Source organism: Sus scrofa, chromosome 5 (assembly GCF_000003025.6).
Source record: "Sus scrofa isolate TJ Tabasco breed Duroc chromosome 5, Sscrofa11.1, whole genome shotgun sequence".
Lineage (NCBI taxonomy): Eukaryota > Metazoa > Chordata > Mammalia > Artiodactyla > Suidae > Sus > Sus scrofa.
In genome coordinates this window covers 19,962,741-19,980,882 of record NC_010447.5, presented here as the reverse complement: position 1 = coordinate 19,980,882, position 18,142 = coordinate 19,962,741, and the positions used below count along the sequence as shown (strand labels likewise).

General features: G+C 39.7%; 1 protein-coding gene across 1 annotated transcript in view; it reads left to right on the top strand.

Moving 5' to 3' along the window:
* Nucleotides 1-14,260, top strand: part of TESPA1 (thymocyte expressed, positive selection associated 1) — a 50,854-nt gene extending 36,594 nt beyond the window's left edge. The window contains 1 exon segment of the mRNA XM_013997591.2: nt 5,579-14,260. Coding sequence (XP_013853045.2) covers nt 5,579-5,787 — 209 coding nt within the window. The 3' untranslated portion in view covers nt 5,788-14,260.

Sequence of the window (18,142 nt, the reverse complement as noted above, 5' to 3'; positions counted from 1 at the left end):
AGGAAACACGTCTCAACATAATAAAGGCCATATATAACAAGCTTACAGCCAGCATCATACTTAGTGGTGAAAAGCTGAAAGGTTTTCCTTTAAAATGAGGAACAAGGTAACGATGTCCATGTGTACCATTTTTACTCAAAAAGGAACCAGAAATCCTAGCCAGAGCAGTTGGGCAAGAAAAATAAGAGGCACCCAGACTTGAAAGGAGGAAATAAAGTTGTCACTATTTGCAGATGACATGATTTTATATGTAAAAAATCCTAAAGCCTCCACAAAAAAACTGTGAGAACTAATAAACAAATTCAGTAAACTTTGAGGATACACAATAGATATACAAAAATCTGTTGCACTTTTATACACTAACAACAAGCTATCAGAAAGAGAAATTGAGAACAATTCCATTTACAATTACATCAAAAAATAAAAATACCTAGAATAAATTTAACTTAGGATGTTAAAGACCTCTACACTGAAAACTATAAGACATTAATGAAATAATTAAAAAAGACACAAGTAAATGGAAAGGTACTTTGTTGTCATGGAGTAGAATAATTAATATTGTTAAAATTTTCATAATACCCAAAGCAATGTACAGATTCAGTACAATCTCTATCAAAATACCAAGGGTATTTTTCACATAAATCAAATAGACAATTCTAATATTTGTATGGGACTACAAAAGATTCTGAATAGCCAAAGCAATCTTGAGAAAGAAAAACAAAGCTGGAGGCATCACAGTTCCTGTTTTAAAACTATACTGCAAAGCTATAGTAATTGAAAACGGTATGGCATTGTCATAAAAACAGACATATAGATTTTTTTTTTCTTTTTGTCTTTTTGTCTTTTGTTGTTGTTGTTGTTGCTGTTTCTTGGGCCGCTCCCGCGGCATATGGAGGTTCCCAGGTGGGGGTTGAATCGGAGCTGTAGCCACCGGCCTACGCCAGAGCCACAGCAACGCGGGATCCGAGCCGCGTCTGCAACCTACACCACAGCTCATGGCAACGCCGGATCGTTAACCCACTGAGCAAGGGCAGGGACCGAACCCACAACCTCATGGTTCCTAGTCGGATTCGTTAACCACTGCACCACGACGGGAACTCCCAGACATATAGATTGATGAAACAGATAAGAGTGCCCATAAATAAACCCGCAAGTATATGGTCAACTAATTTACAACAAAGGAAGCAAGAATATACAACGTGGAAAGGAGAATCTCTTCAATAAGTGGTATTTGGAAAATGGACAAGCATATGCAAAAGTATGAAACTGGACCACTGTCTTACACCATACACAAATATTAACTCAGAAGGGATTAAAGATTTGAATGTAAACCCAGAAACCACAAAAATCATACAAGAAAACATAAGCAGTAAGCTCCTCAACATTGATCTTAGCAATTTTTGGGGGGCTCTGAATCCAGAAACAATAGAAATAAAACAAAAGTAAACAGGAGTTCCCATTGTAGCTCAGCAGTAACAAACCCAAGAGGATGCAGGTTCTATCTCTGGCCCCATTCAGTGGTCAGTGATGGCTGTGAGCTGTGATATAGGTTGTAGATATGGCTCAGATGTGGCATTGCTGTGGCTGTGGCATAGGCCAGCAGCTGCATCTCTGATTCAACCCCTAACCTGGGAACTTCCATATGCCACACTTACAGCCGAAAAATAAGTAAATAAATAAATAAAAATAAAAAGGCACCAAAAAAAGTAAACAAATGGGACTACATCAAACTAAAAATCTTCTGCACAATGAAATCAACCATCAACAAAATGAAAAACTTACTGAAGAGGAGAGGATATTTTCAAATTGTATATCTGACTAAGGATTAATATCCCAAAATATGTAAAAAGCACATATAATTCAATTAACAAGAAAAACAAACAATCTGTTTAAAAAGTATGTGAGGTCTGAATAGACATTTCTCCAAAGAGACATACAGATCAGGTCAGCAGCCTCAACATCACTAATCATTAGGGTAATGCAAATCAAAATCACAATGTGATATCACCTCACATGTGTCAGGATAGTCAAAAAGACAACAAATATTAGGTGTTGGCAAGGATGTGGAGAAAAGAGAACCCTGTGAACTGTTAGTGTGAATGTAAATTGGTGCGGCCACTGTAGAAAATAGTATGGAAGTTCCTCAAAAAATTAAAAAGTAGAGGAATTCCCTTGTGGCTCAGTGGGTTAAGGATCTGTCATTGTCACTGCTGTAGCTTTGGTTACAGCTGTGGCACAGGTTCAATCCCTGGCCTGGGAACTTCTGCAAGCCACAGGTACAGCCAAAAAAATTAAATTAGAACTAACATCTGACCCAGCAAATGCTCTTCTGAGTGTTTATCCGAATAAAATGAAAATGCTAATTTAAAAAGATATATGCACCCCTATGTTCATTGAAGCATTATTTACAATACCAAGATATGGAAACAACGTTAAGTGTCCATTAATGAATAAATGAATAAAGAAAATATGGTGTATGTATACAATGGAAAACTCAGCCATTAAAAAAAGAAATCTTGCCATCTTCAACAACATGCATGGACCTTGAGAAGATTCCATGCTTCTATGTGGAATCTAAAAACAAAACAAACAACCATTCCCATTATGGCTCAGCAGTTAATGAACCCAACTAGAATCCATGAGGACTTGGGTTCAATCCCTGGCCTTGCTCAGTGGGTTAAGGATCCAGAGTTGCCATGAGCTGTGGCGTAGGTCACAGACACGGCTCGGATCCCATGTTGCTGTGGCTGTGGAGTAGACCGGCAGCTACGGCTCCGATTCGACCCCTAGCCTGGGAAGCTCCATATGCTGTGAGTGAGACCCTAAAAAAAAGACAAAAATATTAAATAAATAAATAATAAAAACAAAGCAAACAAAACTCATTATACAGGGAACAGACAGTGGTTGCCAGAGGGGAAGAGAGTTGGAGAGTAAATGAAATGGATGAAGGAAATCAAGTGGTACAAGCTTCCAGTTATAAAATAAGTAGTCTGTGGGGATATAATGTATAGCCTGGGTTCTATAGTCACTAACAGTGTATTGCAAGTGTTAAAGTTGCTAAGAAAGTAAATCTTAAAGAGTTCTCATCACCCACACAGACAAAAAGAAACATGCTTTAAGAAAGGGTGGATGGGGGCAAAGCCTATTTCTCAACAGGGGAATTTAAGTTTCTTATTTTGAATTTGTATTTGCCATTATACTTCCTTATATCTTCATTTTTCTTCCTTTGCTTTCCCTTTATCTGTACTGCCCCATTCTTCTTCATCATCTTTTTTTTTTTTTAATTTGCTTTTTAGGGCCACACCTGCAGCATATGGAAGTTCCCAAGCTAGGGACTGAATCAAAGCTGCAGCTGTTGGCCTACCCCACAGCCACAGCAATGCCAGATCTGAGCCATTTCTGCAACTCACAGCAACACTGGGTCCTTAACCCACTGTGCAAGTCCAAGGATCAAACCCATATCTTCATGGATGCTAGTCAGATTCTTAATCCACTGAGCCACAAGTAGAACTACCCCCATTCTTCTTTAGAGCTGTAGAAGGCAGAAGAACAATTTCTATATGCATTACATAAAGTTCATTTTCTGAGTTATACATTTCAGATGTTTCAGCAGATTACCAAGGCCGTATCCCAAGCAATCAAGCCACACAGCTTCATGTGCCAACATTCACGTAGACTATAGTATAAACATCGCTCCTGGAGATATGGAGAGCAGAGTCCCTGGTTCCAGTCACACTACCTTACCCAGCCCCTCAGGTAGAAAATATCTCTAGTGATTATATAGCATTTTTGGAGACATCAGCTCTCTAATCATATAGAGAACAAAAACCATTTTATGCTTGATAAGAGAAGGAAAATTATTTAGCGAGACTATGTGACTAGTTAGTATCAGAATCAGAGCTAGAAATTAGGTCTCCTGACTCCCAAACCAGTGCTCTTTTCATCAGAGCACACCACTCCAAGTCTGCAGGAGTTCAAACTGTAGCTGTGGCTCAGAACAAGCCTCACTACCAGTACTTGGGGCTCATAATTTGATGAAAGATATAACAGGAACATTGACAGTTACTCTGACTTAATTTCGTTAGATGCTCTGGGGACATAGAAAAATGAACTTCCCGAGGTTAACATACCCAGCTGAGTCTTGACAGATGAGTAAAGACTGAACAGGGGAAAGGTAGTGGGGGAGGTAGAAGAAGAAAGAGGACATTGGTATCCTGGGTAGAGAGAAAATATCTTCAAAGGCAGAGAGGAATGGAATATCAAAACACTGTATCTTCAGAAACTACCCCTTGTGCCTAGTGGGAGAAAGGGGATATGTGGGAGAAGATCAAAATTAATAATAGGAAAGATAAAGATAAATCAGATTATGAAGCAAAGTCTTCTGTGTTATTTTAACTGTTTTGATCTAGTCTAGGAAGACAGGAATCTACTTGAAATTTTATGAAGGAAGTAACATGATTAGAAAGATCATTCTAGGGGAGTTCCCGTCGTGGCGCAGTGGTTAACGAATCTGACTAGGAACCATGAGGTTGTGGGTTCGATCCCTGCCCTTGCTCAGTGGGTTAAGGATCGGCGTTGCCGTGAGCTGTGGTGTAGGTTGCAGACGCGGCTCGGATCCCGCGTTGCTGTGGCTCCGGCGTAGGCTGGCAGCTACAGCTCCGATTGGACCCCTAGCCTGGGAACCTCCATATGCCGCAGGAGCGGCCCAAAGAAATAGCAAAAAGACAAAAAAAAAAAAAAAAAAAAAGAAAGATCATTCTAGCAGAGGTATGGGAGATGGATTAAATAGGGAACCAGAGGAATGAGGAAAATCATTTAAGAGTCTACTACAAAAGACTGAGGAAAATGTAATGACCAGAAATAAGACAAGAGGACTGAGAATGGATGGGAGAAGAGTGGGATTTTGAAATTTAATACGCACTATGGCCAAGCCTAGGACCAATCAGATTTGTGCTCATGATAGAGGGAAGAGATGAGAAAAATAAATATAGGGAAATTTTCAGGTTCCTTCTTGAGTGACTAAGTGAATATTAATGTCCTTTTATTAAGAACAAAATGCAGGAGTTCCCATCGTGGCGCAGTGGTTAACGAATCCGACTAGGAACCATGAGGTTGCGGGTTCAATCCCTGGCCTTGCACAGTGGGTTAAGGATCCGGCATTGCCATGTGCTGTGGTGGAGGCCACAGACACGGCTCAGATCCTGAGTTGCTGTGGCTCTGGTGTAGGCCGGTGGCTGGCTACTGCATCAATTAGACCTCTAGCCTGGGAATCTCCATTATGCCATGGGAGCAGCCCTAGAAAAGGCAAAAAGAAAAAAAAATGCAGTAGAAGTAACAAGTTGGAAGGCAGATATTTTAAAGTATAACTTTCAAAAGGCTCTTCTCTCCATGAAATGAGATTCCTGAAAAAGGTCACCTCTTAATCTTTAGACTTATGAAAGTATACCCATACTTTTATTCTTATTCCTTTTTACAGACTGCTGAAGAAAATGACCAAACCATTGCCAATCCGTCTTGTGCACCTGGAGCTGAGCCCTGACATTCTGTACCTAGTGTTTCTTTTCACTTTCCATTGCAGGCTTTCAACACCACCACCACGGCACATGCTCTGACAGCAGTGGCTTCATAGAGGAACCTAATTCCCACCTCTTCTTGCAGAAAGTTGTTCAGCCTCCAATATCTGGCTCCTGCTCCCTGGCCCTACAAACTCCTGATCTCAGCAGGAGAAAAGCAACATGGTACCCCAGACAGAAGACCAGAGTGAGAGACTTGGAATCTCCGTCCTGATACTGTTATGAACAACATGCGCAGAGATAGACCGTAAGCCGTCACTTCATTTCTCTGTGCTTTGGTTTTTTCTAGTATGTGGGTATTAGTATTCATGAGCTACATGATATGGACAGTGGTAAAGTGGCCAAAGATTTAATTTTCTCCCAAGCTTTGACACTCCCTGGGACAGTTAGAGGATTTAGAGATGATCCGGTTTGAGGAATAAGGGTTGCTACTAGAATACCCTCAAAGGGCTCAAGCTAAAGGAAGAAGAAGAAATCCCACTTTCAGGCTCTGAAACCTGGTGCAACCTACAGTGGAATTCCCTCTGTGCCTCTACTCATCCCTGTGTGCCCCAGTTAAAGTCCAGGAGGTCTTCCACCACCGTACTCAAGCCCTGTTTTTCTTCTTGAGGGCTCACTTGAGAATTTCCATTTGAAACCTCCCACCCCTAAAACCAGCTTCTCCCTTTATCCCTAATTTTGTATCTTCATAGGAAAAGAAATGAGTGGGATTCAGAGTCCCTCCTCTTGGCCATTGCAAAAAAACCCACAGTATTTTCTGCTGGCAGAAAACGGTACAAATAAAACTATGTTTTTCAACCTTGGCACTTTTTTTTAAAGAGAATTAACAGTTGTGGTTTTTGTCAGACGGAAAATGCTTTGTCAGCGAATGAGGCTTAAACACCTCCAGTGCTCTACTAGGCGTTATGGGGTATGGAGCATCTTAGATACATTCTTTCCCCAAGAAAATTTTAGTAGAATGGGAGAGGTCTCTCTCTCTCTCTCTCTCTCTCTCTCTCTCTCTCTCTCTCTCTCTCACACACACACACACACACACACACACACACACATTCCTACGGTAATGTATTACTTGGTTGCCTAATACACTGCAAGATAGCAAAGACCAGGAAAGAAGGATTCTGTGGAAAGCATAATCATGATTGTTAAAGAAAAAAAATCGTGCCAGATATGATGAGCAAACAGTCTATTTTATTTCCGTACTGTTGCCAGTATTACACAGACCTGACTGTCTGGTTGTCTAACTGGGTGGAAATGAAGGGCTGGAGAGATTTTAAGAGAGTGTCAGGCATCTTGGACCATCCACGTTTGCTGATTGTCCGTACACAAATGAAAAGGAACCTACCTACCTGGTATCTTCTTGACAGGAGGTAGTTTTGCAGCTTGGAGCTAGCCCTTCCCTCTCTTCCCCCCCCTAAATTAAGCTCCTACCCTCCTGCAGAAACTGGGAGATGTGAGGGCTCTTCTTGATATTTGCCTTTCAGAGAAATGGTTCTTAGGTCGTAGAGAAAGACTTTCCTTGGTTGTAAAAGTGGAATGAAGCTGGGAGAAGATTTACATCTCAAAGGGACAGAGGTCAGGGCTTAGAGTCAGGAAGAAACCTGTCCAAAGTTTAGTCAAGCTGAGGGGAACTTTAAGGCCATCCTGATCCTGACAGAGAACAGAAGGAGCTGACATTATTTCATCTAAAGAGCTTAATAAGACTAATAGCCCATTTGACCTCATCACCTTGAAGAAATAACTTGGGGCTGCAGAAGGGGTAACCCTTTCTTTCTGCTTTCTGGCACAGCTTCTGCCAGATGCTCCTATTAGATGCGGGAATGAATGCCTGAAGATTTCAAGAGGGCTTATTTGGAGGGCGGTGGGGACAGGATTCCAGAGGCTGGGTATGCAGGATAGCCTCTGTTCCTCAGCGGCTTCCTGGGGCTCTGTTCCCTCAGGCCCACACGGCCTGAGAGCCTGGAGTAACTGACCCTGCCCCCACGGAGGAAAAGAAACACTGCGTTCTGCCTCCCCTTCCCTTCCCAGGCGGATCCTGAAAAACTCTGAAAAGTAAATCAGAATCATTTGTGGAAGATTCTATTATTAGCCTCGGGAACAAAAGCTTCTTCCCACCGCTTGTCTCTCTCCGCTGCTCCCGCCAGCATCTGCATGGCTCCACTTTTTGAGTGATGGATGAGAGGGGCGGGGTGTGGAGAGCAGAGCCTGCTCAGCTTTTAGGAAAAAGGGATCAGACACGTGGTAATTCAGTGGCTGATGAACTGAAGCGCAGCCACTGGAGTCTCCGCAAGCACCTTATACTCCTTTTCACAAGCGGGCCCTCTTATCAGGACTTCCCCTGTGAGCCCAGCAGGAAAGGGGTTAATATCTCCATTCCACTGAGAAAAACTGAGGTCTGAGAGTCATGGGATATCACAGCTTGAAAGGACTGGTCCAGTTGTCTGTAAAGAAAAAAAGGCCCAGAGAAAGGAAAGAAATGCGTGACCAAGCACACCCATGCAGGTGGGCTAGAACTCAGGTCCTCTGATCCGGCCTAGGGGACTTCTTTCTAGTAGATCCATTCTCGGTGCTGCCCAAGCATTTCTGCACAATCCTCTTTAACCAACACCCTTTCAGGGCTGATTTATCTCTGCCACAACCACTCCCACCCCACCCCCCAACATTTCACGGCCATCCTGGGTCACCTAGGAAGCCCTGCGAAAGGAAAAGGAGCCTATCTGGGATGTCGGACACCCACGGGAAACCGGCTGCTCATACTTGCAGCCCGCAAGGCATTATGGCAAGTGTCTTTATGCAAATTGCAGCTTCCAAGTGAATTCTAAGAATAGGCTAGAGAAAGACAGGGTTCTTACAGGGAGCTTGTTTAAAGGACAGTAATGTGCGTGGAGCTGGAGATGGCTTTCCGGAACTACATTAAGGCTTCTGAAGGCTGCTGGAGAGAAGGATGGAGGGCAGGGACCATGGGAATGGGGATGGAGGGACCAAAGGTACTTAGCTGGCTTGCAGAGACATCCATAGTTACTAAAATCTGAGGACCGAGTGGTTATTTCAAGTTAGCCCTTCCTTCCCAGGAGTCTGCCACTACTTAGAGTCACAGCTCAAGAGAGCAATGAGGATTTAAACCCTACTTGGGGCCCCAAACTCATGGAAACAAATATATTTATTTGGATCATTCACTAGCCTGCTGTGTGATTTAAGCAAGGTGCTTAAAACTCCCTAAGTTCTCCACTGTAAAGATACTGATAACTGTCCTGTCTAGTATATTGGATTGGAGCAAGTGAAGTAATGGTATAAAAGTGCTTTTAACACAGCAATATTTATTCTAGGAAGGAGTCTCAGGAGACAGAAATCCCGGACTCACAGCATCAGAATGTCAGTAAAGTGAGGAGGTAGGACCAGAATCTAGTCACTCACTGACTTTATTCATGGCTGTTGCAATAGCAGAGAGAGGCCAGAATTAAGCCTGAACACAACGCTGCTGAAACCAGAGTAATAGTTTTTGAGGGCTGAAGTGAATTAATGGAAAAGCACCAAAGGACCTGAGGAGGTGGTCACAGACCATCTGTACTTGCTAATTGGCTTTATCCAAAGGAACAATCTCTCTATCTTTGGGACAGAAGGTAGTTTCTCAACTTGCGCTAGGTGTCCTCTGATGTTAGACTCCTACCCTCCAGCAGAAACTGGGAGATAAGGGTACTAATCTTCTTTGATGATTATGTTCCAAAGAGATGGCTCCTAGGTCCTTGTGAAAGACAGCCCTGTGTTGTAAAACTGTCAAGATACTGGGAGGAGATTTACCCAAAGGAATTGAGGAAGAATTTACAATGGCAAATGTTGGGAGCTTGGGGGGGGGGGTATTTTTGATATGGTAGGGTTTTATTTTCTTTATTATGCTTTGTTTTTTACTTTTTAAATTGAAGTATAGTTGATTTACAATGCTGTGTTAGTTGCAGGTGTAGAGCAAAGTGATTCTGTTATATAGATATATACATATATTTATTCTTTTTCAGATTCTTTTCCATTATAGGTTACTACAAAATATTGAATATAGCTCCTTGTGCTATACAGTATGTCCTTGCTATTTACATATTTTATATATAGTAGTGTGTATATGTTAATCCCAAACTCCTAATTCATCGCTCTCACTCTTTCCACTTTGGTGACCATAAGTTTGCTTTCTACATCCATGAGTCTGTTCCTGTTTGGTAATAAATTCATTTGTATCATTTTTTATATTCCGCATGTAAGTGATATCATATATTTATCTTTCTCTGTCTGACTTCATTTAGTATGATAATTTCTAGGGCCATCCATGTTGCTGTAAGGATGGTTTTATTTCACATTTTTTATGGCTGAGTAACATTCCACTGTATATATTATATACAATGGATGTGGATGATATATTATCCATTCACCTGTTGATGAACATTTAGGCTCTTTTTGTGTCTTAGCTATTGTAATAATGCTGTGATAAACATTGCAGTGCATGTACATTTTCAAATTAGAATTTTCTGTGGATAAGTGCCTAGGAGTGGGATTGCAGGATGATATGGCAACTCTATTTTGAGTTTTTTAAGGAACCTCTTTACTGTTCTCCATAGTGGCTGCACCAATTTACATTCCCACCAACAGTGAAGGAGGGTTCCCTTTTCTTCACACCCTCTCCAGCATTTGTTATTTGTTGACTTGTTAATGATGGCCATTCTGACCAATGTGAGGTGGCACCTCATTATAGTTTTGATTTGCATTTCTCTAATAATTAGTGGTGTTGAGCATCTTTTCATGTGCCTGTTGGCCATCTTTATGTCTTCCTTGGAGAAATGTCTATTTAGACCTCTGCCCATGTTTTGATTGGGTTGTTTTTTCTTAAAATTTTAAGCTATATGTTGTGTTTGTGTAGTTTGGAAATTAATCCTTTGTCAATTACATCATTTGCAGATATTTTCTCCCAGTCCGTAGGTTTTCTTTTCATTTTTTTTATGGTTTCCTTTGCTGGGAAAAAAGCTATACGTTTGATTAGGTCTCCTTTGTTTATTTTTTTTCTTTTATTTCTTTTGCCTTGGGAAACTGACCTAAAAAAATTGCTATGATTTATGTCAGAGAATGTTTTGCCTGTGTTCTCTTCTAGGAGTTTTATGGTTTCATGTATTATATTTAAGTGTTTAAGCCTACAGTGGCAATTTCTCTAAAGGGAACACTCAAAGAAAATGGAGATCAGTTGCCTAGAGTCAAGAAGACATCTGCCTAAAGCTTAGTTATGTTGAAGGGACTATTAAGGCCATCCTATTCAATAATAATAATTGCATTTACTTCATAAGCTTCCTGTGAGCATCACATGATTTATTCTATGGAAGAGCAGAGCAGAGCAGAGAGCCTGGCACTTATTAATCATGAGAGAAGGGATTTAAGTTGTTATAATATTACAAATGAGGTCTGAGATTTTGTCCATTTTTTTTTTTTGAGGTTTGTTAATTCTCTAGGACATGATGACTTAAATACCAGAAAACAATATTTTTTTTCATGAAACCACTGTAAGTCTCAATTTCCTGGGCATCAGTTTCTATTCTTAGGTAGTTTTCCAAGGTGAATGTTTAACCTCCAGTCACTTTCCTGCCCTTGCTCAGCACTCATTCTGCTGAGCAAAGTTTTTTATGGCTGAGTAATATTTAGCCATAAATAGTAATTATTCACTTAAGCTCTCAGGAAATATAAACTGACTTCACAGTCTTTATAAACCAAAACAAATTAGTGATGTGAATCTTCTAGGGGTGGATAAGGCTTATGTTTGGTGCTTATTAAAATCTAACCCAACATGACTTTTATACTGTCTGCTAGTTGGCATAATCATTTCCCCCTATTACCAACCTCTTTGTTTAGTGTGAAGATGGGAATTAATAGTATGGGGGTATCCAAGGAGGACCTCTGCTTTATCCATCCTTCCTCAGTCCTGTCTCATGAGGACATGATTCCATATGAGGCTATGATGGGAGACCTGAGCCTGGAGGGCAGATGAGTCCAGACACTTCCATTGACCCTGTTGTGTAAAGATCTTCTATCCTAAGAAAATTTCTTTCTCAGATGTTTAGTGCATAATAAATTTACCATTCCTTAATACAACTGTCTTTCATATGCATTCCTGTGACTAGACTTGGTCCCCAGTAAACAATCATATGCAAGCAGGTGATGTCTCTACATGCCAACAAACAAGCAACAAGGTTGCATGTGTTCACACCCTTGGGCCCATTACTTGTATACACCATACTTCAGTCAGAACTGGTTAGGGAGAGTTACTTAGGCCCAGCCATGAAGGCTACTTACTATTGTGTGAACCTTATCAAGTGATCTTTACCACTTACTCTCCTTGGACCTCAGTTTCCACATTTGTTAAAAATGATAATCATAATATGAGGTCAGCTCTCCTCTCAGGGTTTGTTGTGAAGACCAGATGAAAAGTAAGAGTGCTTTGCAAAGTGTAAATCATATACGTAACATGGCATTATATTATTTATTTTTCATAAGTTCCATTGAAGGCACAGCTATTCTCTTTTTATATCCTACCACTTCCCAAATGTACCTTTAAATTCAACATTATTAGTATAATCAAAATCAAAGTTACTGTATTGAAAGCATTTGAAGAAAAAATGCATTGTTCAGCATTCTTCCTTTGGCTCTCATCACTGTGAGTCAAGATAAAGTCATTTTCAGTCAGGTACCTTCTGAGCTTGGCACGTACAGGAAAAATAGAGGAATGAATATGAGATTTCGAAACCTCAGAGTCGGAAACCTTGGCTTGTGCTTCATCTTAGCTCTAACCTACCGTCTGATCCTGGACAAGTCTCCTTCCCTCTCAGAGTCCTCATCCACTTCCTGTTACACCTGTAGCAGCCCCTTAATCCATAGCCCCCTTTCCTGCCACAATTTTTAGCTCCAGAGCCTATATTATTTAACATTCTGTGTTTACTTATTTAATTTGTTTATGGCCTCTTTTTCCTTAATAGAGTATAAACTCCTTGCAGGAAGGCACTTTATCTGTTTTGTTCACCACTGTGTCCTCGGGGCTAGAAAAGCCACCTGATGCGTAAGAATCACTTTCTTTGATAAATCAATGAACCAGTGAAGAATGAGGAGATCAGATTAAATGATCTCAACTATTAACCATTGAATCTTTGATTTAATCTTGAGGTATTTCATCATTTGTTTTCACTCCACTTTGTATCATCTTCCTCCAAATGAACTATAATAAATGCTCCTCACCATCTCATGAACTTAACAGTAACCACAAAGATTCAGGAGGGATGCAAAGCTTTTCTCATACATTCAAATAAAGTCCATGTTAGCTCTTACACCAGAAATGGCTCCAAATTTGTCCCACAAATAAAATGTGTCTCCCAAGATATATTAAAACTAATAGAAGACAGGCACTGGGACATTCTCTTTCTCTGCATACCCGAAGGAAGAAGGTGAGACATTTGAAAGTGGGGCGCTAGTAGTATCTGAAGAAATAGTAGAGGAAAATTTGGGATTCACTCCCTCTGCTTGAATATCCCAATACTTCAGAAGGAAGAAAGAATATTGCTCTACCAGGCAAGAAGTGATCCTTCCCAGATGGAGAGAGAAGAGTGATATGAATTTTCTAAGTTGCCTGTTGCCAAAAGTGCCTTGAAAAATAGATTGGACTGTTTCAGTCAGTCCAATGGGCATAAGGATGATTCAGGTGAAGAGAAGGCAGATTGAGTGAGAATTGAGTTGTTGCTTTACATGATTAAGCCATGTTGTTACCTGCAGAGAATGGGGAGCAATTGTTCTTCCCTGCTGCGGAATGGGAGGAGAGAAAAAAGTTAAGATTTCAGCAGAATGAAATTAAGACTAAACCCAAGGGGGGTACTGTTAGTAATAACCATAAGACAACATAGTAATGATGACTTAGCAAGATGCTACAATAAATTTCTGCTTTACAACTCTTTGAAAACAAAAATTCTCCAAAGAATTCAAAGGACAGTGAAATCAGAAAAACTTTAAGGATTCATGGCAATTGAGATATGTCCTTAGAGATCAATATGCTTCAAGTCAGAAAGAAGTGTTGGAAGTAGAAAGAGGTAATTAATCCCACTTGACCAATTTTCCAGGTTTTATCCAAGGAAGAAAATTGGTTGAAACCACTTGTTCCCTCCATATGGCTGTACCCCCTTTAGAATGTCTGTTAAGTTGAATAATGAGAGAATTTTGTGGTGCATAAGAGGAGCATAGGTTGTTTAAATGTCAAAAGGAACACATTCAAGAGCCAGAGATATTCTACTTGAGACATGAACTGTGTGTGTGCAAATATTAGCAATTAAGAGGAAGATGGTGGCAGGTAGGAAAGAGAAAGTTCAACTAGATCTCATTTGAACCCATAATGAAATCTTGTCTCATTAAGATAAATATTAGAAGGAGTTTCCACCATGGCTTAGTGGAAATGAATCTGACTAGCATCCATGAGGATGCAGGTTCGATCCCTGGCCTCGCTCAGTGGGTTAAGGATCCGCGTTGCGGGTGAGTTGTGGTGTAGGTTGCAGATGCGCCTCGGATCTGGAATTGCTGTGGCTGTGATGTAGGCGAGCAGCTACAGCTCTGATTTGACCCATAGCCTGGGAACCTCCATATGCTGCTGGTGTGGCCCTGAAAAGACCAAGAAAAGAAAAGATAAATAATAGAAATGTATTGTTTTATGTATCTGGGAAATATAGGGATTGAGCTTTCTTCAGGTGAGGCTCAAATAATGGGACCAAAGGAATTTATTCTTTACATTCCTTGCCTCTGCTTCTTTAATGATGGTTCTATTTTCAATGAGTTTTGCCTTTCATAATCCAGAAAAGAGTTGCCACTCAATCCAAGGCTAAATGTTTCCCCAAGTATGAATAATAAAAAGAGTAAATCTCTTCTCCCTCTTTCAAAACAAAAGTTTCAGGCTTCAGTCTGATTGGTTCAACCTAAGTCACTTGGCACTCAACAGCTAGGACAAATTCTTAGAAATGTACAATTTCCCAAGACTAAATCAGTAAGAAATAGAAAATTTGAACAGATGAATTACCTATAATGCAATTGAATCAGTAATTTAAAAGCTACCAACAAAGTTGAGAACCAGATGGCCTCACAGGTGAATTCCACCAAACATTTAACAAGAGTTAACACCTATCCTTCTCAAACTGTTCCAAAAATACAGAGGAAGGAATTCTTCAAACTCATTTTGTGAGGCAGACATCACCCTGACGACAAAAACCGAAGATATCACAAAAAAAGAAAATTGTGGGCCCATATCACCAATGAACATGCATGCAAAATCCTCAACAAATGATTAGCAAACTGAATTCAACAATACATGTAAAAAATCACAAACCATGGTCAAGCGTGATTTATTCCAAGGATGCAGGGATGGTTCAATATACACAAATCATCTAGTGTCATTAACAAAACAAAGAATGCAAATCACATGATCATCTCAATAGATACAGATAAAGCATTTGACATAATTCAACATCCATTCATGATAAAAATTCTCATCAAAGTTGGTATAGGGGCAGCATTTCTTAATACAGCTAACATCCTCATCAACATTTAAAAGCTCAATGTGTTTACTCTAAGATAGGAACCAGACAAAGATGTCCACTCTCACCACTTTCATTCAACAAGATTTGAAAGTCCAAGCCAAGCAATCATACAAGAAAAAAAAGTATCCAAATTGGAAGAGAAGAAGTAAAACTGTCCTACTTGAAGAGTACTGATGATACTATATATAGAAAACACTAAAATCTGTGACAAAAAACTGCTAAATTTAATATATAAATTCATTAAGGTTACAAGATACAAGAAAATATACAGAAATATGTTACTTTTCTATACACTAATAATGCACTGTCAGAAAGAGAAAGCAAGGAAACCACCCCATTTACCATCACATCAAAAACAATAAAATATCTCATAATAAACTTAACCAAGGAGTTGAAATATCTACACTCTGAAAACTATAAGACACTACAAAGGATATTGAAGATGATAGAAGTAATAAGGTATCCCATATTCATGAATTGGAAGAATTAATACTGATAAAGTGTCCCGTCTACCTATCCAAAGCAATCTACATACTTAATGCAATCACTACTAAAATACCCATGACACTTTTCACAGAACTAGAACAAATAATTCTAAAATGTGTATGGGATCACAAAAAACTCCAAATAGCCAAAGAAATCTTGAGATGGAAGAACAAAGCTGAAGGTATCTCACTCCCTGACTTAAGACCATACTCCAAATGTATAGTCATCAAAACAGTATGGTGCTGGCACTGAAACAGACGTGTAGATCAATGAAGCAAAATAAAGATCCCAAAACCCTCCTACACTGTTGATGGGAATGTAAATTGGTACAAATGCTATGGAAAACAGTGCGGAGGATCTTTTTAAAACTAAAATAGAGTAGCAGTATGATCCAGCAATTCCACTCTGGAGCATATATCCAAAGAAAACCATAATTCAAAAAGATCCACAAACCCCAATGTCACAGCGGCACTATTTACAATAGCCAAGATATGGAAGCAACCTAAATATCCATTGCAGGGGAATGGATAAAGAAGGTGTGGTACATATAAACAATGAGATAAAAAAAATCACTCATTAAAAAAGCATGAAAAAATGTCATCCTTACAGCACCATGGATAGACCTAGAGATTATCATACTAAGAGAAGTAAGTCAGACAGAGAAAGATAAATATCATATGATATCACCTATATGTGGGATCCAAAAAATTGATGCAAATGAACTTACTTACAAAACAGAAATAGACTCACAGGCTTCAAAAACAAACTTATGGTTACCAAAGGAAAAAGGGAATGGATAAATTAGGAGTTTGGGATTAATATATACACACTACTATATATTAAATAGATAATCAATAAGGACTTATTGTATAGCATGGAGAACTCTAATATTCTGCAAGACCTATATGGGGAAAGACTCTGAAAAATAATGGAAATAGTATATGTGTAAATGAATCACTGTGCTATACACCAAAAACTAAAACAGCATTGTAAATTTACTCCAATATAAAATAAAAATTAAATTACCTTTTAAAAAACAAAATAGGAGTTCCCATTGTGGCGCAGCAGAAACAAATCTGACTAGGAACCATGAGGTTGCGGGTTTGATCCCTGGCCTTGCTCAGTGGGTTAAGGATCCGGCGTTGCCGTGAGCTGTGGTGTAGGTCACAGAGGTGGCTCAGATCTGGTGTTGCTGTTGCTGTGGCTGTGGCATAGGCCGGCAGCAACAGCTCGGATTAGACCCCTAGCCTGGGAACCGCCATATGCCACAGGTGAGGCCCTAAAAAGACCAAAAATAAAATAAAATAAAATAAAAAACAAAATAGAGAGCCTAGAAATAAATCCACACACATATGGTCCAATAATCTACAACAAAGAAAATAAGAATATACAGATGGCCAGCAAATACATGAAAAAATGCTCAACATCACTGATTATAAGAGAAATCAAATCAAAACTACCATGCGATACCACCTCACACCTGTCAGAATGGCCATCATTAATAAGTCCACAGATAGCAAGTGCTGGAGGGGGTGTGGAGAAAAGGGAACACTCCTGCACTGTTGGTGGGAATGTAAGCTGGTAAAGCCACTATGGAGAACAGTTTGGAGATACCTTAGAAACCGATACATAGAACTTCTATATGACCCAGCAATCCCACTCTTGGGTATATATCCAGACAAAACTCTACTTAAAAGGACACATGCACCCGCATGTTCATTGCAGCCCTATACACAATAGCCAGGACATGGAAACAACCCAAATGTCCATCAACAGATGATTGGATTCGGAAGATGTGGTATATATACACAATGGAATACTACTCAGCCATAAAAAAGAATGACATAATGCCATTTGCAGCAACATGGATGGAACTAGAGACTCTCATCCCGAGTGAAGTAAGTCAGAAAGAGAAAGACAAATACCATATGATATCACTTATAACTGGAATCTAATATCCAGCACAAATGAACATCTCCTCAGAAAAGAAAATCATGGACTTGGAAAAATAGACTTGTGGCTGCCTAATGGGAGAGGGAGGGAGAGGGAGGGATTGGGAGCTTGGGGTTATCAGACACAACTTAGAATGGATTTATAAGGAGATCCTGCTGAGTAGCATTGAGAACTATATCTAGATACTCATACTGCAACAGAACAAAGGGTGGGGGGAAAATGTATACATGTAAGGATAACTTGATCCCCTTGCTGTACAGTGGGGGGAAAAAAAGGAATATACAATGGAGTGAAGATAGTCTCTTCAAAAAGTGGTACTGGGAAAATGGACAGCTACATGTAAAAAAATGAAATTAGAGTGTTTTCTTAAATTGAAAAAGTTTTCCAATCTAACATGTTTTGATTTTATTCACAGTACATATTAGATGTTTTAGATTGAAGTAGTGCTTCCTTTTATTATAATTTCCATATTAAACTATTTGAAAAACATGTAACAAGGACATCTTAAATTTGTAACACTTCAATATTCCTCCATGCAAACAAAGG